This window comes from Engraulis encrasicolus, chromosome 6 (genome assembly GCF_034702125.1).
Source record: "Engraulis encrasicolus isolate BLACKSEA-1 chromosome 6, IST_EnEncr_1.0, whole genome shotgun sequence".
Taxonomy (NCBI): domain Eukaryota; kingdom Metazoa; phylum Chordata; class Actinopteri; order Clupeiformes; family Engraulidae; genus Engraulis; species Engraulis encrasicolus.
The window spans coordinates 30,908,059-30,928,725 of NC_085862.1; the positions used below are offsets into that span (position 1 = coordinate 30,908,059).

The window sequence follows — 20,667 nt, forward strand, 5'->3', positions numbered from 1 at the left end:
TTATCCTCCACCCACTTCTGCACTTCCGGAAAATGTTCTGTTGACCCGGAAATTCTTGAGTTTTCTCTGAACGCGTCGCGTTCTATCGGCAATTTTATTTGGAAATGGCAAATAGGACAGTCAAAGATGCTAATAGTATACATGGAACAAATCCTCAATACCTTGTAGAAAAGATCATACGGACACGTATCTACGAGTCTAAATACTGGAAAGAAGAATGCTTTGGACTCACTGGTGAGTTCTGTTATGATTTAGTGTGGCTCTACTGTTAGCCATGCTAGCCTACAAAGACGCCAACCTTGTTGTAAACACTTAATAATACACACGGACAGTTAACTCTCACAAAATAAGAATGTATGATAACGTACGTGGTTTATAATGTTTTGATTATGTTCTCATTCTCCTGTGAAGCCGAGCTTGTTGTCGACAAGGCCATGGAGCTGAAGTACATTGGAGGTGTGTATGGTGGAAACATCAAACCAGCCCCTTTCCTGTGCTTGACCCTCAAGATGCTACAGATTCAGCCAGAGAAAGATATCATCGTCGAGTTCATAAAAAATGAAGATTTCAAGTAAGCGTGGACTCTTGTTCCTGTAGGCTACTACGAAGTACATGTTTAGAAAGAGATATCTGCACTATGCTCATCTCCACTTATGCTAGAACCTTTTTGATGTTTCTGCTACTGTCCTGTGCTGTGTTAACCACAAATACACGTTGTTATTTTGATTGCAGGTATGTTCGTCTTCTTGGAGCCACGTACATGCGTTTGACTGGAACATCAGTGGATTGCTATAAGTATTTGGAACCACTTTACAACGACTACAGAAAAGTCAAAATGCAGAAGAGGGATGGAGGTATATCCACATCAACTGTACATTTAGTTACAGCTACGCCATGTTCTGCCTGCTTTATTTCCTCAGCAATGTTGCATTGTAAACTCATGCCTCTTTTCCATTCTTGCAGAATTTGACATCATGCACGTAGATGAGTTCATTGATGAGCTGCTGCATGCAGAGAGGGTGTGTGATGTCATTCTTCCCCGACTTCAGGTCAGTGCTTACCTTTTTTTGCTCTTTAAAAAGGAAAACTATAAAATTCTTCATCCATTGCTGCGCATAAAACAGATGCCGTGAGTAGTAGATGCTCTAGTTAGATGCTCTATCCAAGAGGAGGCAGATGGTTGGCATGACTGTGATGTTGACATTAGCTTTAACAGAGGAATATCATGGGTTCTTAGGATGTGTGAGTGAGTGAGTAAGCATAGCAAGCAAGCGAGTGATGAAATGCCACCTCCATATGTTTCCTCTTTGTTTAATGTATTATATTCAATGTGTAATTGATGCAGAAAAGACAGGTGTTGGAAGAAGCTGAGCTGCTGGACACGCGGATCTCTGCCCTGGAGGAAGACCTGGATGAAGTGGAGAGCAGCGAGGAGGAAGATGAGGAAGAAGAAAGGGTATTGTCATTAGCACTCAAAGCACTTGGGAGGTTTACGTGCTGTGCATTTTGCATTTGCTGGGCGATTAACTTCACTTGTCAAGTTGTACCAGAATTTGGGCGTTTTATGTGTGTCGTATGCACAGAGTTGTGTGTGATTATTGATTTCTTACGATGATCAACTTTAAGTGGATGTGGGGAGACTTTTGGCTGTGCTGTGAAGTCTTGAAGGACCACTTCAGCCAATTTCAATATGCTGTTGTATTGCTCACGCTACCCTTGACTTGTCACTACCCGGTGATGCCGCATTTTTCATCTCAGCCCTTTCCAAGATCTGAGCTATTCTAATGGGGGCAGGTGTTTGTTTACATTTAAAAAATCTTAACATAGGCCTACTCCAAAAGTTTTCCCAAAAGGTATCGCTGTTTGCTAGTTGTCTGCTGATGTTAGATAACCTTTTGGATGTTTTTTGGAATAAATCAAGATGTTTTTGAAATGTAAACGAACACATGCCCCCATTACAATGACTAGGATCTCGGAAAAGGCTGACAGAGATTCATTTGTAGCATTTGGAATAAGGCTGATAGTTAAGAGATAATAAAATGTGAAAAAAGTGAAGCGCTGTGAATACTTTTCGGATTGACTGTATATTGTTACTTATTTATGTACAATACATACATCTACTAGTGTGCATACTTTTTTACTCTTCTAAAGATTTTGCCATCTGTGATTGCCCTTGTTGCTTCCTGTAGCCTGAGAGAGCGATGACCCCAGAGCCTCACAGACGCGGCGGCTACCGTGACCACGACAGAGTGCGTCGCTCCCCGTCTCCTCGCTACAGGCGCAGCAGATCACCCAGGAGGTTAGATCGCTGAACTTTATCTCTCTTCTCAAAAGGCATTTTTCACAGCTAACCTCTAGCCTGAATGTATAAACTGTGTGATCGCTTCATTTCTCTCCATTTTAATAATGTATACTGTGTGTTCTGTTTTCCTCCGTCTCTAGGAGGAGCAGATCGCCAAAACGACGAAGGTAAGGGTGGCCCTTTGCCAATGTTTTACATAAGCATGCTGTTTTGTACATGTATTTATGCGATACTCCTTCATCTTTGTTTTTAAATTCTAATTTTTAAAAATTATCTCAGGAAGAATTGGTCTAAGAAGGGTGTCTAAAATGTCCATGTTCTTTCTAAATCTTAGCCCCTCCCCGAGGCGTGAGCGGGACCGTGAGCGCGAACGCCACCGCAGCAAAAGCCCACGCAGACACCGCAGTCGCTCAAGGGAGAGACGTCACCGCTCCAAATCTCCAGGTACAGCCACCTTCAGGAGTTCTATATCGACATCCTTGCAATAATTTGCTATGTTCTTAACCAATGTTCACTTAAAGTGATACTGTCCCATTTTTGGAAATAAGCTTATTTTACACCTCCCCTGGAGTTAAATAATAGGGTTTTACCGTTCTCCTATACTTTCAACCGTTCTCTGGGTATGGCAGTGCAAATTTTAACTCCAAGCTAGCAGTTAACTTTGAGTCCTATAAGACCAGTTAGCCGCCAGCTGGTCTCATAGGACTCAATGTTAACTGCTAGCATGGAGGTAAAATTTTCACTGCCATACTCAGAGAACGGTTGAGAGTACAGGAGAAAGGTAAAACTCAACTATTTAACTCAAGGGGAGGTTTAATATGAGCTTATTTCCCAAAAAATGGGACAGTATCACTTTAAGTCTTGTTACAGTATAGACAGAGACAGACACAAATTATGCAGTGGTACTAACCTTAAAAGATCCAACTCAGATTTATTTTCCCAGGTAGCAATATGGCACATTCAATGATGGGTGGACTGCCTGTTCCGACTGCCTTCTTTGCCTAACTGTGTGTAGACTATGGTTAACATGAGGCTTTTATGGAGGAAAGACTGACTGACCTCTCTTGTCTTTACAGGCCATCACAGGAGTCACAGACATCGCAGTCACTCCAAATCTCCAGAAAGGTAAGAACATGTAAACACAAGTCACACACATTTGCTTTTCGCTTCACCTAAATACATAGATTTGCACATCATGAGAACAGTTTTATTATTTTATACTTTATTATGTTCATTCAATTTTCAGTCAGCTCATGAGAACCATTTTAGAGAACTCTATTATGGGACTGTGCTACAGTTGAAAGCTTTACTGATTTCACTGTATCTTGTTTCTGTCTCTTGTTGTTGTCCTGTTTCTGCAGCAGATCAAAGAGGAGCCATAAGAAGAGAAGGGATTGATTTCTTAATGGTTCTTTTTTTTTTTTAATTCCACCAATACATGTTGTCATTTGTACAGTTTTTACTTGGCTGCAGTCCTGGTTGATCTATTCTGAGCCATTTTCAGGATAATGTTTCAAAAAAGTGATGTATATTACAATAGACACCCACCCTTCCTCCCCCAAAAGTGAAGATGTTTAACTTTTTTTTGGTCAATTTTTTTAAAAATTTTTTTGTTAATTATAGGGTTAAGGTTTTTTTTTTTTCAAATACTACAGCATAGTGAGGTAAAATTGGCTCATACAGAATTCCATTTGAAAGTGTAAAACATAATTTATACCTACCTACATACATTTTAGACATCTGGGCAGCTGAAACAATAAACCCAATTGTAATTTTGAATCTGATTTCTTTTCTTTTACTTATTGTAGCTAATTCTGTCTCTTTCTATCCCCCTAAAATTAGGTGTAAAATACTAGCTGCATGGGCAGCACATACAGTCTCAAACTCCCTTTTTTGTCAGTTCAAAATCGTTTCGGTGTCGGACCAGCAGGTTAAGGTTCTTCCCCAAGTTCTCGAGATATTCCTCAGTCGATGGTACACGCTGTGCATTAATGATGTGAGCCAGCAGGGAGTTTTCGATGGCTCGAGATTCGCAGGGACTGTGCTTGACCCAGTGACTGGCGTTCCTGTTGGGCTCAATGACCAGAAATCCAGTCGCGTGTGTTCTGGGAGAGGGGGGCGTCTCCCTGATGTAGCGCCGCAGGTACCCTGTGTACCTCCGCACCAGACTCGGGAACGCGGTGCTGTAGGACAGGCGCAGTGACTCGGCCGAACCCTGCGGGACAGAACCTAGACGGATCCCATGGATCCTGACGTGCAGGTGGATGGCTGCCCCATTTAGCCATAGTTTGAGGTTACGGGAGTTTAACTGACCGTGAAGAGTCATCCTTTCGAAGAGGTCAATGAGTTCAAACTTCAGCTCCAGATCACAGAGGTCTGTGATGTCTGCCATCCCATCGCTGTTGTTGACAACTTCAGGCACCTTTCTTAGATAGTCGCCTATTATATTCCCAATGGAGGAGTGTGTCACTCCTAAAAATCTCTGCATGGGATCTGGGGTGGGTAGACCCATGATGTCGTTGGCCACAATGTCCAGGAACAGGGACAAGGCCAGTGCCACCACTCCTGTTCTCCCAAGTGTCACTTTGTTGCCACCGAATGTTGAAGTCAGGTTCTGGTTGAAGAAAGCCAGTTGGTCCTTAGACAGACGCTCCTGAATTGCTTCATAGTGGCTTGTCAGCGCCGTTCCAGAGTTCAGGGAAAGGTAGCCGGCAAGGGTCCTGTCAAGGGCGACGTCCGGCATAATGCCCCCAATCTGGGCCATGGACAAGATATTTTGCATTGTCTCTCCAGAAGGAGCACATGCATTGCTTCCCATGATTAATCCTTCTTGCTGGAACCACATTGTTGGAAACTCTGGCTGTGCTGTGCTGTGCTTGGTTCGAGTTACAGAACTAGATCAGGGGAAAAGGAAGGACTCTGATCTGGCTTGTGTCAATATTTGGACGGTGTGTTTAACATTCAACTGTAAAAAAAAAAAGATACTGAGACTAAGGTCTGTGTCTGCTCCTTGGTGGCAAAGGTACCATCACCTAATCTGACATTAACACTACACACACTGATTTCTAATAATTCCTTCAATCTGCAATACATCAAGAGGGTTTCAAAAACTAGCCACATAATCACTTATCTAGTGTAAGAATCTTATAAGGATAGTTGAAACTTAAGTTCTGTCTGTTGAGTTTTGCTGAGCAAAAGGACATCAAATGTTGTCAGGGAAGCAGACAGGGGGTGGACAAAGGGGTCAGCTGTCCCGGGCCCAGGTGGAGAGGGGGCCTAGAATTGGGTCCTCACTACATTGTATGTATTGGATAAGGGGGCCCGTTCAGGGCCAGGCCAAGGCTGTCAGCGGCCCTGCATGTAGCACTTCACTGTTAATGCTTGTCACTGTTTGCCTATGGTTTACCAAGTCAAGGTAGTTTCCCACAAACGGCACCAGCTTCCAAAAATAAAAAAATAAAGGAAACATTCACACAACTGTTAGGCTTTCCCCACCATTTATTTGAATTTGCAAAGGAACTTGTAGCAAATCATGTGGAAGCGTTCGATAAGACAGTCACTCCAAATCGGAGATGGCAAACAAAATCTTTTTAAGCAAGAAAAGGTTGACTTGCCATCTCTTCTTCCACATTTCTTCTCAGTGTGCTGTCACATCTGCACTGTTAAGTGCCGGATGTAACATCTATCTTCTGAAGGAAACAAATGCAGGGTATTGTTCCCATTACTTATAATTCATGGCACACACTGGTGTATGGACCGAAACTGACCCTTCGATAGGTACTGTACAACATTCCTTTGATGCCCATGCCTGGTCACTACTTATGTACATACCCAGCCTGCCTTTGAGGGTTGCACTGTGATGTCGATTTCAATATCTATATATCCAGAGGTCACTCTGTGTAAACATTTCCAAACATCACAGAGCCACTAGTCTGGGGCCCATTTCCCAAAAGCATTGTTGCTAACCAGTTAGCAACTTAGTATGTTGCCAATGGGAAATTGCACTGCAAACAAAGTTGCTAACTTGGTTAGCAACAACACTTTTGAGAAACGCACTCCTGGTTAATTGTATGAACACGCACATCCACATACTCTTGCAAAACGGAGACACTAGAAAAGAAACTGCCAGTATCTTGCTCAACAGAAACGCATATCCACATTGACACCGCAATGGTAGATCGTTCTGTTTTCGCTTAACTAAATATTACTGGTTTTTGCAGACATTTCACACACCACGAAAAGGCTGGTATGGTACTAATGAGTGAAATGGGAACGCACATACCATCAGTTCTCTCACTGCCGGCTTACAAATCATATATTTAACAGGAAATGCCATTCACTGCAATACAAGGTCTAAAAATTCTACAGAACTGACATTCCACCTTTGCTCCAAATATTAACATGTAAATTTGCCATGAGATGGAGGGTTCAATGAATAGCGTAAAAATCCCTTGTTAAAAAGAGACAACACCTTTATAAGACAGAATGAAATTCCTGGTATGTTCACTGTGCAAAAAATAAAAAACAAAATGAACAAAACAAAAAAAGCATATGAACATTAACACTTTCAACAACATAATACGTATATCCCATTCTAGACTGACATGCATCAAAAAAATCATTTATGATTCAGAGCTTGAAAGATTGAGTTCTTCTAATGACCCTTTGCACACAAGAAGGGGATCTGCATACGTCGAAAAAATAAAATGCAGCAAGAACTACCAAACGAAAACTCCCAACACAGTATTATGCATGGTTAAGTTCAACACACTGTGCAGGCTTTCCCTACAGACTACTACTTGGCAGTTCACAGTGTTTTCATGGGTCTACTACATAACTGGCAGTGAAAATATAACATAGTGCCCCCGGCATGTGCTCAAGACTGGGCAGTTAAGCTGAGAAAGGACACACAGAGCTTGACAGACAGCTCTTTGTAAAAAGTAACAACAACTAAAACAACAACTTTAAAAATATAAATCCTATCGTCTTTTCATGTCCAAAAAATCCTGCTCCTCTATATTGTTGTGCAGCAGTTCAGAGTTCAGGCACCTATACAGGACAGAAGAGCTGGATGTGCAAGCCTTTTTTTCTGTAACATGCTCAATCGTTGTTTTTGTTTTTCAGATTTTTTTCTTGTGTGCCTGTTCGCCCTTCTATGTCTGTTTTTTTTTTTTTAAATGTCCGTAGTCATGTAGTGTCACCATCTCCACTCCGCTTTTATGAATCTTCATTCATCTCCTGGCTGTCGGTCCGGGCGATTTTCCGGGGTGGCGGTGGGCTCCCTGTCTCGCCTTGCTCCTGCTCCCGTTTCTTAGCCGCATTCTGCAATTTGTTCAAAGAATAGAGTAGTACAGAAAGCCTTCGTCAGTACAATGAGATTTAACCCTTTAACATGCTACAGATCCCATAGAACTCTGTGTGACATCATAGTGAGAACTCAAACTTTTGTCAAAATTCTAATCACATACGTGATGGTACTCTTCAAAGGGCCACAGGTGCCCACAACATAAATAATATAGGCCTACTGTAACCATTCAACATCTCCTTGCCAATACACATACAGTGGGTAAACTTACTTAAAATTCCTCTAGCAAAACAAAGCCATAGATCCCCCTATATTAAGAGGCTTACGACTTGCATTATGTAAGCGGCTAAACCTTTTTTCTATAACTGTAGGTGAAATGTATTTGTACACGCTCCCATTCCCATACCTTTTTATCCCATTGCTGGTGAAGATAGCGCAAGAGGATATTCGTTTTTTCCGTCACAATAACTGTAAAGAGTTAAATAGAGAACATTACAAACATTCCTGTCAGTACATTTACGTAGTGTAAATTATATGCCTTATTCTAGGCATGGATCCTAATTGTTGATCATGACCAAAACACAATGTTTTGTTGTTGTTGCAAACACCTACTCTGTTCTGATGGATATTCTCTTGTTGGAAGATAGACAGATGGTCTTCTATTCTGTAACCAAACACAATACAAAGATACTTCAACACCCAAGACATATCCACTTACGACATGTATTGTACATGTAAACAAATGGTTCACATTATTACCGATGCCTTGCACACAGAGTCTGCATGGAACCTGCTGAAATTGGATTTGTTGTAGACAGGAAGACCTTTCAAAAAATCTGCCTGCAGAAAAAACAAGAGAGACGAAGGTCGGTGGTTTACAATTTTTGAAGATGCAACTCAAGGGGATTGGAACTCTGTTGATCAAGTCGTGTGGAGTCAACATGTTTTTGACAGTCAGATTTGGCGTAATCATCAACAGTACCCATGAAGGAAAACAGTAAAATGCGTCTCGAGACAACGACGAAAGCCAACAAATACAGGAAAAATTCACATTTTTTGCGAGTTGTCCTAATATTTACTTTTTCCTCCCAGCACTGACTTCTGGCAGCCGCATCATCTTCTACGTGTAGAACTAATGTACCATGGGCGTTCCCTGTCCAACACGAATCTTGAGATATGAAGCCGTGTCCTCTATGACTTATTGCACTTAAATTGCCAGCGTTATATAACCGAATCAGTTAACATTCCTGTGAAACAATTAACGTTGCACTGAATTAAATACCTCTAGCTGTCAAATTGGTCCATTGCACCAAAGCAGAGCATGGCTCCTACCTTCATCACGTTTTACAGACAACAACGCCCAGTAAGATGTAAACGGCTGTGGCAAAATAACAGGCACACAACACTTTTAATTCTTAAATCGATATCGAAAAACTGCTTGCCAATACACCATAGTTTTGGTTGCAGTACATAACGTTGATAACTAGCTAGCACTGTCTAGCTAGGCCACTGGCTAACACGTTACCTTGTCCATCTTGCTGCTTCGCATATGTCCACACACTCAAGGCAGTCTCCAAAGGCTGATGCCACCACCACACACCAAATAGAACAGTCAAGACAGCGAGGAGATGGCCAACTTCGAATATGGTCCAAAGTACTGATATTCAGGCCAAAACGAACAGATCCGACTAAAGAGCAATGCGTAAACAAGCTATGTGGTTTAGCCACACCAGAAGCAACATGCTAGCTGAGCTACAGTTAACGTCAACTTTAGGTACAATGTAACAGGACAAGTGTAATAGCAACGATGTCCAGAGCCAGTTTACATTTTCACATGGTACCTAAGATCAACAGTAATCATGTCAACATAGCTCATTTCGCGTGTTCAGCGTTACATTTGGTATTGCATTAGATATTTTACCACAACACCCACCATTTTTTCTGCCTGGTCAACGCAAGCACTCTCTTGTTGTGGCTACACCCACTGGCTTTCCATTGGATGGAGTAAATTAAGACAACTGCTATCTCATTGGTATTCACCCAACAATCCCGCCCCATAGATAGGTTGCGTCTCTGTTCGTACTTGCGCTTTCTTTCTCTCTCTCTCTCTCTCTCCATGGTAAACCTACAGCAGTCTCTACCCATTACCTTTAGAGAAACATAACTTAATGAAAACTAATTGAAATATTACACATTTGATGAACCTAGTTTAACTTTTGCCCAGCCTACATCTGAGACTACGCATGTGAAAGCTCAACTGGCAAACTCCAGCTCCCATTGTCATTGTGACAGGGAACACAAAAGTGAACACTGCACACAAATAAATTGCATTTATGCCTCATCTGTGCAAGGCGGCAGCCCCCAATGCCGCCCAGAAGGGAGCAGTATGGCACGGTAGCCTATGCTTAGTCATGGAGGAGGATGGGTGAGAGCACTGGTTAATTACTGGTGATTAGGCCTACACCAACCTGGCTGATAGGGATTCGAACCGGCAACCTTTGAGCTACAAGTCTGATGCCCTAACTGCTTACCCATAACCATGACCAGGCTGTAACTACACAGATGATGCATGTATGTAAATCAGGGATGGGCAACTTTTACGATGAGGAAGGGCACGTTTTCTCATCGCCACCATCGGAGGGCCACATGACCACGCAGAGTTGAGTTGGTTGCTCACTGACTGTCCATATTGAAAAGAAGCAATAGAAAACTCTATACTCAATACTCCATTGGCCGGGCCCACAGACAGTATAATAGTTTTTGTAACTTGTGCTGCCTTGTAACTTGTGCTGCCACCACTTGTAACCTGTAAGAGATTTTTAATCTCAATGGGTCCATTTTCCTGGGAGAATAAAGGTAAAAAAAAAAAAATTACAACAAATTGATTCAGTTGTCGTGGGGCACTCATCGGAGAAAAACCCTGTGTCTGTGTCTTTTGCAGCCATTTCAGCACACTTCTTTGTAAAAAAACATGCCACGTCTCCTTTTTCAGTTTGGTAAAGGAGAGGAATCAGCTGTTTTGTGTATGCTCTCACAATGGTTTCTATAGTCGGAAAATAATGGATGGTACTCTCAAGAGACTTTGGCCTAGGCCTTCCTTTCCAAGATTTTTCCGTCTTCAATAGAGTCCTGCAGCAGGATTGGTGTCTCCTTCCCTTGCACTTGTGGATGAGGTCCTTGATCAAAAAGGTTATGTTTAAGGTTAACACCAGGAAAAGGAAATACACGTAGACTATCACAAACAGATGAAACATGTGTGACGGAGGTCTTCCTGCATCTGTTCGTCTCCCTTGGGGATTCGAACCAGCGACCTCGTCAACTACATTGGTTTGGAAATGGGGGGCACAGTACGATACCACTGGACTAAAGGACCAGTCCCCCAGCCCAACAGCATCAACAATGTATGAGGCTTTCTGGAGGGAGGTTTACTAACCTTCCAAACCAACTCTGCTAGTTAGCCTCAGTTACACTCTCCCCCTTAAACCTGATTCCCAATCCGGGTCACGGCACCACTGTGACAGAGGTCTTCCTGCACCTGTTCGTCCCCCTCTGGGATGCGAACCTGCGACCTCGTCAACTACATGGATTCGGAAATGGGAGGCACAGTACGATACAGCATCGACACTGTATGAGGCTTTTGGGAGGAACACCCATTTTTGGTGTTGAGAAGGATACAGACGAGAGGGGGAGGGGGTTGCTTAGTTGCTATTGGGGGTGGAATTTGTCCCTTTGAGAGACGTTGGCAAGCTTATGATGAGGTCAAGGGACATTTTGGAGGCCAAGGGGGCTTTTGTTCAAAAAAGGTTGAGAACTATTGACTTAAAACAGGGATGTCAAACTCAGGCCCGGGGACCAAATCTGGCCCGTGGAGTTATTTAAGTTGGCCTGCAAGATCATTGTAACATATACTGTAATAAGACTTGAACATGAAATTTGGTGTGTCACAGGAATATGAGTGGGCCCAGGCCAGTGGAAAAAGCTCACACAGTCATATGCAACAGAATATGTGCAGGCAGCCATATTTTTTATGATGGGAATCTGTTTGCGAAATGTAAATGTATGACTATATAAATATGTGTATGCACAGAATATAGGCAGCCATATTTTTATGGTGGGAATCTGTTTGTGAAATGTAAATATGATTATGTAAATATGTGTTTGCACAATTTAAGTCCAATTATTCAAAAACACATCATTGCATTTGCACCCATACTTCATTCCAGATGTTTCAGTTAGAATCACCTGGCCTATGCAGTCTACATTTTGTCCACAAGGTGACAGCAAACTACAAAAGACAGCCAGGCAGGTGCACGGGACAGGATGACGTTGCCCAAGAGATGTCATGTCTCTGGCAAGTCATTCATCTGGCAGGCAAATGATTTGGGGTGCGTGAGTAGATTTCATAGAACGTACGGAAATTAACTTAACAAAATACATTCACCGCGGCCAGACCCAAATGGAGACTCAACTAGATAGATACCAAGTTGCATTTTGGATGTTTTATTTCGTGGTAAAGGCTGGGGGCTCATGACTAGCCGGCTACCAAGAGTGTGTTCCATTTTCCACACTGTGCACTGTGATACAGTGCACTTTCCACCCTCAACTTAAGGGCAAAATTTGAGGGTGAAGTGCAGGTCCAATTCACGTTCTGTCCAATTCACGTTCTGTTTATTAATTCCTCATATGTTTTGGCCATCTTTAACTTAAACTGCAGGCCACTGAAATCATCCTGTAACACAGTTCTGGTTGTTTTTAAACTTCCCTCCTTACATCACCAGATCACAAAATACAAAAATTCAGATCACATAGGCTATTATACCATTCAACATAACATCATACAACATCTCTGTTTTCTTTTTTTTTCAAGCTTCACAAGTCCAGTCTTTTTGGCTTGATGACAGGTCTGCCTTAGCCTGGCGACGCCATCCGATGTACTCCACCCAAAGATTTTGGCTCCGCACGTCGTCTGGCAAAAGCCTCAAGCTCGGTTCTCTCAGTGTTTAGCCAATCAGAAAACAGTTGAGATTGCTGACGCAGAACTCAACCGCGATGTCCGTTACTGATTGGTTAAGGTAACTGTATTCATACTTTCATTTTGTTATTTGTATGCTTTTGGGACGCTATATCGTAACAGGCACGCTAATAAAGCACAATGGGCACAATATGGGTTTTAATTTAAATGGTAGAGTAAGATCAGACCATCTCCCACCCTCCATGGAGACGGATTTCTCATGGCTTTTGCCAGACTGATTGACCGAGTCAACAGTCGGCTTTTCGCCCAGGCTAGGTCTGTCTGACCCGGTTCGGGTAATTGGAGGCGACTCTTGTGAGGGTGAAGTGAAGGTCCAATTCACGTTCTGTCTGATACACTTCACGGAAATGACGGTTGTTGCGTGTCATCAGAGTTTACCAACCGCCAATATACAATTCATCACGGAGGACACTGTTCCTTATGTTGACATTTTTTTTAAGTTACCCCTTGCTTTGAGGATGATTTTCAGAGATACAAGGCATGTCACTCAGTTTACAAAGACAGCAGTTCAATACATAAAACACAGTGGGAAACATTCATCATGTTGTGTATTTGTTGAAGAACAACAAGAAACTCAAGTGGAAAGAGGAATGTGTCCAGTAAGGGTTCTTTGTAAATATAACCGCAGAGATACACCAGCGGCGATCTGAGCGAGTCGAGCGACGGAAGTAATTGACTTTGTATTGAGTCGAGAGACAAAAGCGATTCTGGAGACTAGAGCGATTTGCGCGACGAGCGCGACAATTTGAAGTTGAAATCTTTTCAACTTTCTATGACGCGGTTCGGCGACAAGCCGCGACAGCCAATGACTGTATAGAGGTCAGTGACCACAGCCAATGGGAATGCTTGAATGCTTTGCCTTCTGTCTGTACGGACATACTCTAGTCTCCTCAATCTCTCGTATCGCTTGCTGCTACACTCTGTCGCTTGAATCGCGTCGCCGCTGGTGTATCTCTGCGGTAAGAATGACGAGACCAGGTTAAGTGTGACTTCTCTTTACTGTGATACTGTAGAATTGACCATCAGACACTGGTGAATCATTATAAGACAGGGGTGTTCTGGAGTAAGACCGCTCCCTCTAGTGGCTTGGCATATGTTCACACATGGATTACACCACATCTCCCCAACAACTTCATTAATATGGAACGGTTAACCTTACAGTTATCACCATAACATTTACTTCCTAAGATTCTGTTCTGGAAGCTTACACAATAATGCTGAACATTGTGAAACACATTCTTGCATTTAAGAAGTTAACCTTATTAATTCCTCATATGTTTTGGCCCTCTTTAACTTAAACTGCAGGCCACTGAAATCATCCTGTAACACATTTCTGGTTGTTTTTAAACTTCCCTCCTTACATCACCAGATCACAAAATACAAACATTCGGATCATAAATTATACCATTCAACATAACATCATACAACATTTCTGTTTTCTTTTTTTTTCAAGCTTCACATGTCCAGTCTTTCTGGCTTGATGACAGGTATGCCTGACCTGGTTCGGGTAATTGGAGGTGACCCTTGTGACCCCTCAGTGGACACCGTAACAGTGTCTCGGGCAGTGTCAGGTGAGTCTGCCTTGGCAGCTTGGTGCTGTGTGTTGTCACTGTTGTCGGACGCCATGGGCACAAGGTGACGCCGATTCCTCCGGATGGTGCCCTGGGGTCCGCTGATCAGGTAAGATTTGGATGTGTCATGTGCAGATGTGACAGTACCTGTGATCCACACACAATCTCCTGGGGACAGGTGAGGGAGATTTCTCACCCTGTAGTCGAAGTTGCTCACGTCCATCCATCTTCTCTCTCTCTCCTTGCTCTGCACTGCTTGCAGGTCTGAGATGGCTGGCTCGAGCATCGCTGGAAAGGAAGGCACTGTGGTGCGCAGTCGCCTGCCCATGAGCAGCTGGGCTGGGCTGAAGCCGTTGCTCAGGGGAGTGCTCCTGTAGGCCAGCAGTGCATGGTAAGGATCTGACGCTTTCTTCAGCAGGTTTTTGATGGTCTGGATGGCACGCTCAGTCTCCCCGTTGCTTTGAGGATATCTCGGGCTGCTCTTCCCGTGCTGGAACTCATACTCTGTTGCAAATGCTGACATTTGGGCACCTGAAAACTGTGGGCCGTTGTCAATCACTAGAGTTTCAGGTATGCCATGCCAGGCAAAAATTAACTTGAGGTGCATTATGACGTCAGCACACCTTGTCGGGCTCAGCTGTGCGACCTCTATGTACCTAGAGAAATAGTCCACCACTAGTAAGTAGTTTGTGTTCTTTAGTGTGAACAGGTCGGCCCCAAACTTCTGCCACGGCCTGTCTGGCAGTTTGGTTGGCATGAGGGGCTCGGCTGGGTTGGTTCTCTTTGGTTTCACATGCATTACATTTCAGCACCAGCTCTTCGATCTGGCTACTGAGCCCCGGCCACCACACTGACTGCTTGGCACGTCCACGACACTTGACGATTCCCTGGTGCCCCTCGTGGATCTTTTCTAGCACACTGTTCCTCATCACTGAGGGGATAACTAGTCTAGTGCCCCGCAGTAACAGTCCATTGTGTGTGCTAAGGACGGCTCTTTCAGCCCAGTAGGGTCTTACCAGTGCGTCGAGTCTGCTGCAATCTGGCCAGCCCTCTGCGCAGTGCCTCATCGCTTCGGAACAGATGCTGTCTGCGCTCAGCTGTCTGCGCAGGTCCGACGGGTAAGCCTTGCTTGCTGGTAAGTTTGCCAGCACACAGTCCACGTAGATGTTCGTCTCTTCCAGAAGGGCGTCACGCTCTGTCACCCCACCAGACTGCAGCGGAGCCCGGGAGAGTGTGTCTGCAGTCGTGAGGCCCTGGAACGTGTGTGATGGTGTACCTGTACCTCATGAGTCCCATCCTGAATCTCTGTATTTTAGGAGGGAGTGTATCCAGCGCTTGTCCCCCCAGCAGGCTCACAAGGGGCTTGTGGTCGGTTTCCAGCTCGAAGTGAAGGACAATGATGAAGTCCCTGAATCTTTCGCATGCCCAGGTCAGGGCCAGCGCTTCTTTTTCCACCTGAACCACTGGTTCTTTTTCGACAGCAGGTCCCTCAGAGCTTTCTCCTTTTCAGCAAGGTTGGGCGGGGATTTGCCTAGCTGATTCACCATGCTCAGGAAGCTCCTGAGCTTGCTGATGTTCCGTGGCGGATCCATCTCTCGCACGGCACGTGTCTTTTCGGGGTCCGGGGCCACTCCCTCTGGCGAGATGACGTAACCGAGGAACTTCACCATCATCCTGCTGAATTCACACTTGCCTGTGTTTAGAGTGATGCCTGCTTCTTGTGCCCTCTGCAGAACTGCATGCACACGGGCATCGTGCTCAGCCTGCATGGACCCCCAGATAAGGACGTCGTCCATGTGGCCGACGACTCCTTCGAGCCCCTCCATCACCTTCACCATCCGGTTCTGAAAGTGTTCCGGCGCCAACGAGATGCCGAATGGCAGGCGGTTGAAGAAGTAGTGCCCGAATGGGGTGATGAATGTGGTGTAGTGGGCACAGTCTTTGGTCAGTGAGATTTGCCAAAACCCCATGTTTGCGCCGATCTTCGAAAAGAACTTTGCCCCTGACAGCATGGTCCACTGATGGGAGAATGAACTTATCCCTGCGTACGGCTTGATTCAGAGGGGTGAGGTCGACACAGATTCGAACCTCATCTTTGTTCTTTTTGGGTGCCACCACCATGCCGGAGCACCACTCAGTCGGTTCTTCTATGCGGCTGATGACCCCGAGCTTTTCCATGTGCTGGAGCTCCTGTTTACTTTTCCCATCAGTGGGACACGTTGTGGCACTTTCAGAGACACAGGCTTGGCGGCAGGCTTGAGCTTAATGGTGTGCGGCTGTTGCACTAGACCTAGCCCAGTACACAGCTTCGGGTATGTCTGCTTCACTGAGTCCCTGTCTATGCTGTCTTTCCTAGCTACCAGTCTGAGGTTGACTGATGCTGGTCGGCTCAGCAGAGCTGTGTTCGGGCCTTTAGCTATGTACAAGTCCTCTGTGGTGTGCTTGTTCCCACAGTGCAACACTTCTCTGGCTACACCAACAACAGACAGTAGCACGTGCCCAGGCCCAAACAGCGCTTTGTTGCCTGGTGTGAGGCTGCTGGATGCCCCCCCACACATCTGTCTATACACCTGCTCGGGTAAGTCTGTAACGTCAGCCCCTGAGTCTATCTTGAATGTCACATTTGTGTCTCTGATTTTTAAATCAACTGTCCATGCCTGTTTCCCTGCGTCTACTGTGAAAAGGTAAATGTCCTCCTCAGTGTCTGTGTCCTCTGAGACTGCACTCACACGTTTGGCAGACTTGCACACTTTGCCGTAATGCCCACGTTTCCTGCAGTTATGGCAATCTGCATTCTTTGCAGGACAATTGAATTTGGCATGAAATGGCGCCTTACCACAATTCTGGCATGACTGTTCTGCGCCGTGTGTGTTGTGCTTGTCCATGGTCTGCGTAGCTGGCGGTTTCTTGCTATTCCAGGCTGGCTGTGCTGTTCACTGCGTCCACTGTCGCTTTACTTGCATGCGATGGTTCCCCTCGGATGTCCGTTTGCTGCCATTTAATGTCCTCCACTTGCCTGACCATGTTGATGGCTTTCACCAAGTCCAGCTTTCTCTCCATCCGCATTTTCTGCGAGAGCATGCTGTCTCTGATTCCCACCACGATCCGGTCACGTAGTAGCTCCTCGCGAAGTGCCCCATATCAGCAGTCTTCAGCGAGTGCATACAAGGCTGTGATGAACGAGTCTGCAGATTCGGTTGCCCCCTGCACTCGCATGATGAATTTGGCTCGCTGGTATATCACATTCTTTTTAGGCACAAAAAAGTTTGTAAAGCCGTCTTTTACTGAGCTGTATACTAGTTTTTCTTCCTCCGTGATCCACAGCCCCCTAAACACATCCTCTGCCTCGTCGCCCATGCAGTGTATCAGCGTATTCACCTGGTTTGCATCCGATGACTTGTCCAGGTCGCTGGCCACTCGGAAGCGTTCAAAACGTCTTATCCACTTTTCCCAGTCTTGTGGCTTCGAAAAGTCGAAGGATTCTGGTGGATTTATTGAGAACGTAGCGGAGGCGTTCGCATGTGCTTGAGCTGGCATGGCTGGCGCGGCTAGCTGCTCCGCCATGGCCGGCACGGCTAGCTGCTCCCCCGCTATCGGCGGTTGCTCCTCTTGCGACATGCTAAACTGCCCTAACCAAACTTTACTAAACTAAACTTCCCTCTTCTCATATAAACACACTCACGTTCATACTTTTCACCGACGAGCCACTTCTGACACTATGTCGAGTAAGGTTTCTTTGTGAAATATAAGAATAACGAGACCAGGTTAAGCGTGACTTGTCTTTACTGTAATACTGTAGAACTGACCATCAGACACTGGTGAATCATTATAAGACAGGGGTGTTCTGGAGCAAGACAGCTCCCTCTAGCGGCTTGGCATATGTTCGCACCACAGAATGAATGCCGGATAAAACAAGAGTAATGAGAGATGGAAAGTTGCCCCTCTGGCTAATGGTGGAATTGAGTGGTTCACAACCTTTTTACAATAAACGCCCCCTGGACCTCATCATAAGCCGCCCAATGCCCCCTTGACCTCGTCATAAGCCATGCCACCCCCACCCCTCTTAGTATTGAAAAATAAAATTAACTAGTGCCCCCAAATGATAATGCACTGCCCTCTCTCATTTGTATCCTTCTCAACGCCCCCCTACGTTTCACCAATGCCCCCTGACTGGGAGGCTATTGAGAAACACTAGATGCAGTTGATATTGTGTATGTGATGCCCCCTGCAGACGACTTTCACATACCTGTCGCACAAAACACACAAACAAGCAGACAGACAGGCTCTCCTTCTACCCGGGTCATTGCAATTCCAGGCCCAACCCCTTGGACCAGATAATAAATACATGCACTTGGGGGCGCTATGGCACCACAGAAATGCCCTCACACCCATCCAGTATAGGAGTTGGGTCGGCTTGGTGTCTCTTGACTGCACTGACTGCCGTTGGCTTGAACATGCCGTTCCTATAGCTTCTGAATCTGCACATGTGGAGCTGTAGCAGAAACAGCCGTCTGCATCTGTTACTCATTAGGTAATGTTTGATGAAACGGACTCTATGTAAACTATAAGAAACAGCTGCGTGATGCTGTATTGTGATTGTTCGAAGTTGCTAGGCTGTCTGAGGTCGTACATTGCAATGGCCTTGTGACTTTGTAGGTGTTGAGCTGCACGTGCATCTGAATGGCTACACCTATCTCAAAGACAGAGGTGAGGAGAGCTGGTAGTGGCATGCAATTGTGTGTGTGCGTGGGTGGCTCAAGGGTATGATTAAGTCCAAAGGAATGATATTAATGTAACGTGAGTAGGAATGAAGAGTGCTGCAAAGCCTATGGGTTATGGCTCTGAGCTGTAAGGATCTCGTTAAAACAATTCCACCTCTTCCATCCGTGTGGCTGCCCACTTTATCATACACACACACACACACACACACACACACACACACACACACACACACACACACACACACACACACACACACACACACACACACACACACAGAGACACACACACACAGATACAACATACTGTGTATATGATACGATTGGACTAATTTATAACCCGTTATTTTAAAATGATATGTGAAAATGCCTGAAAAACTCTTTTTATTATTCTTTGTGGAGACTGAGGATGATATATAATAGTGTATGTGTATGTGTGCGTGCGTATGTTTGTGTGCGTATGTGTGCATCTAGATGGATACAGTGTACTTGTCACATGCACGTGTGAGTGTTTCTATTAGTGAATCAGACACTGTCTGTGTTTTACCACACACACCATGGAAACACAAATAGAGCTCAGTCATTTTGCCCTTGCGTGACAAACCTCAATAAGGATGCTTAGAGAAAGGCCTCTCACGGCGTGTGTGTGTGTGTGTGTGTGTGTGTGTGTGTGTGTGTGTGTGTGCGTGTGCGTGTGCGTGTATTTGTGCGTGTGTGATAACGTGGGTGGCCACACGGATGTACAGTAAGAGGTGGGATTGTTTTAACGAGATCCACTCACATGACTTTTTTCTACTGTGACCTTTTGCACTTTTTGTGAATGGTCAACTTTGATGATTCATACAGTGTGTCTCAACCTACAAAGTAGTTTGTGGTCTGTGCCCACATGTGCGTGCGTGTGTGCGTGCGTGCATGAGTGTGTGTGTGTGTGTGTGGCGGTGTGCTTGCACATTGTGCACGTGTGAGTATGCTGTATGTCAATGTCCCTGGATGCGTGAGAATTTGTGTGTGTTTGTGCACATGTGTGCGTGTGTGCGCATGTGTGCGTGTGAATGTGTGTGTGTCTGGGTGGCCCTCTTACTTCATCTGCAGCTGATGAGACCATGCAGGACCTGGAGCCTGTTCGAATGTTCGTACTTTCCGCCCTTCCTGCACTGTGTTTGGGTATACGCAGGGCGGTTCCATTTGTAATCGCGGCGGCGAAGTGTACTGTAAACTACCCGGAAAACGCCCTCAAACCGGCCATTTTTTGAAGTGTGGAGTTATGTACACTTTTCGCACTCAACGGCCGCCATGTTTGTTACGTCGTTGAGTGAGTGTCAGATCGGTCAAACTGCCGAAGCTCTGTGATGACAGCATAGTTTTGATTCCAAAGACAATAGCCATGTGTATAAGAGAAAGGGGTAATTTTAAAAAATGTCAACATAAGGAACAGTGTCTTCTGTGATGAATTGTATATTGGCGGTTGGTAAACTCCGATGACATTCCGTGAATTGTATCAGACAGAACGTAAATTGGACCTACACTTCACCCTCAAAATTTGCCGTTAAGTTGAGGGTGGAAAGTGCACTGTATCACAGTACACAGTGCACAGTGGAGAATGGAACACGCTCCAACAGTCATCATCAGTGTCTTCTCTTTGAGACAAAAACAGGAAACCATGCCACATGGCATTGTTTAGTTCATTTAATTCCACTTTATATCTTAACACGAAAGGTCTGACGCTGAATAAGGTGTAA

At 44.9% G+C, this 20,667-nt stretch overlaps 3 protein-coding genes across 4 annotated transcripts; 1 reads left to right on the top strand and 2 right to left on the bottom strand.

The window, feature by feature from the left end:
* The first annotated feature begins 26 nt into the window (after positions 1-26).
* On the top strand, positions 27-4,081 carry prpf38a (pre-mRNA processing factor 38A). 2 transcript variants are annotated; one of them, XM_063201247.1, is made up of 10 exons: positions 27-234; positions 412-571; positions 733-854; positions 964-1,049; positions 1,346-1,456; positions 2,190-2,299; positions 2,443-2,469; positions 2,637-2,746; positions 3,379-3,427; positions 3,664-4,081. In XM_063201247.1, the coding sequence occupies exons 1-10, from the start codon at positions 105-107 to the stop codon at positions 3,698-3,700; spliced, it is 942 nt and encodes a 313-aa protein (XP_063057317.1). In that variant the 5' UTR covers positions 27-104; the 3' UTR covers positions 3,701-4,081. The 2 variants fall into 2 exon arrangements, with proteins under 2 accessions (XP_063057317.1, XP_063057319.1); XM_063201249.1 differs by having other exon boundaries at positions 3,667-4,081.
* Positions 3,712-5,741, bottom strand: LOC134451085 (uncharacterized). Its single transcript, XM_063201246.1, has one exon. The coding sequence runs from the start codon at positions 5,145-5,147 to the stop codon at positions 4,182-4,184; it is 966 nt and encodes a 321-aa protein (XP_063057316.1). The 5' UTR covers positions 5,148-5,741; the 3' UTR covers positions 3,712-4,181.
* A 41-nt stretch (positions 5,742-5,782) lies between these two features.
* Positions 5,783-9,534, bottom strand: LOC134451087 (DET1- and DDB1-associated protein 1). Its single transcript, XM_063201250.1, has 5 exons — positions 9,133-9,534; positions 8,367-8,447; positions 8,220-8,271; positions 8,014-8,075; positions 5,783-7,624 (listed from the first exon to the last, which is right to left on the bottom strand). The coding sequence occupies exons 1-5, from the start codon at positions 9,154-9,156 to the stop codon at positions 7,520-7,522; spliced, it is 324 nt and encodes a 107-aa protein (XP_063057320.1). The 5' UTR covers positions 9,157-9,534; the 3' UTR covers positions 5,783-7,519.
* Positions 9,535-20,667: the final 11,133 nt, after the last annotated feature.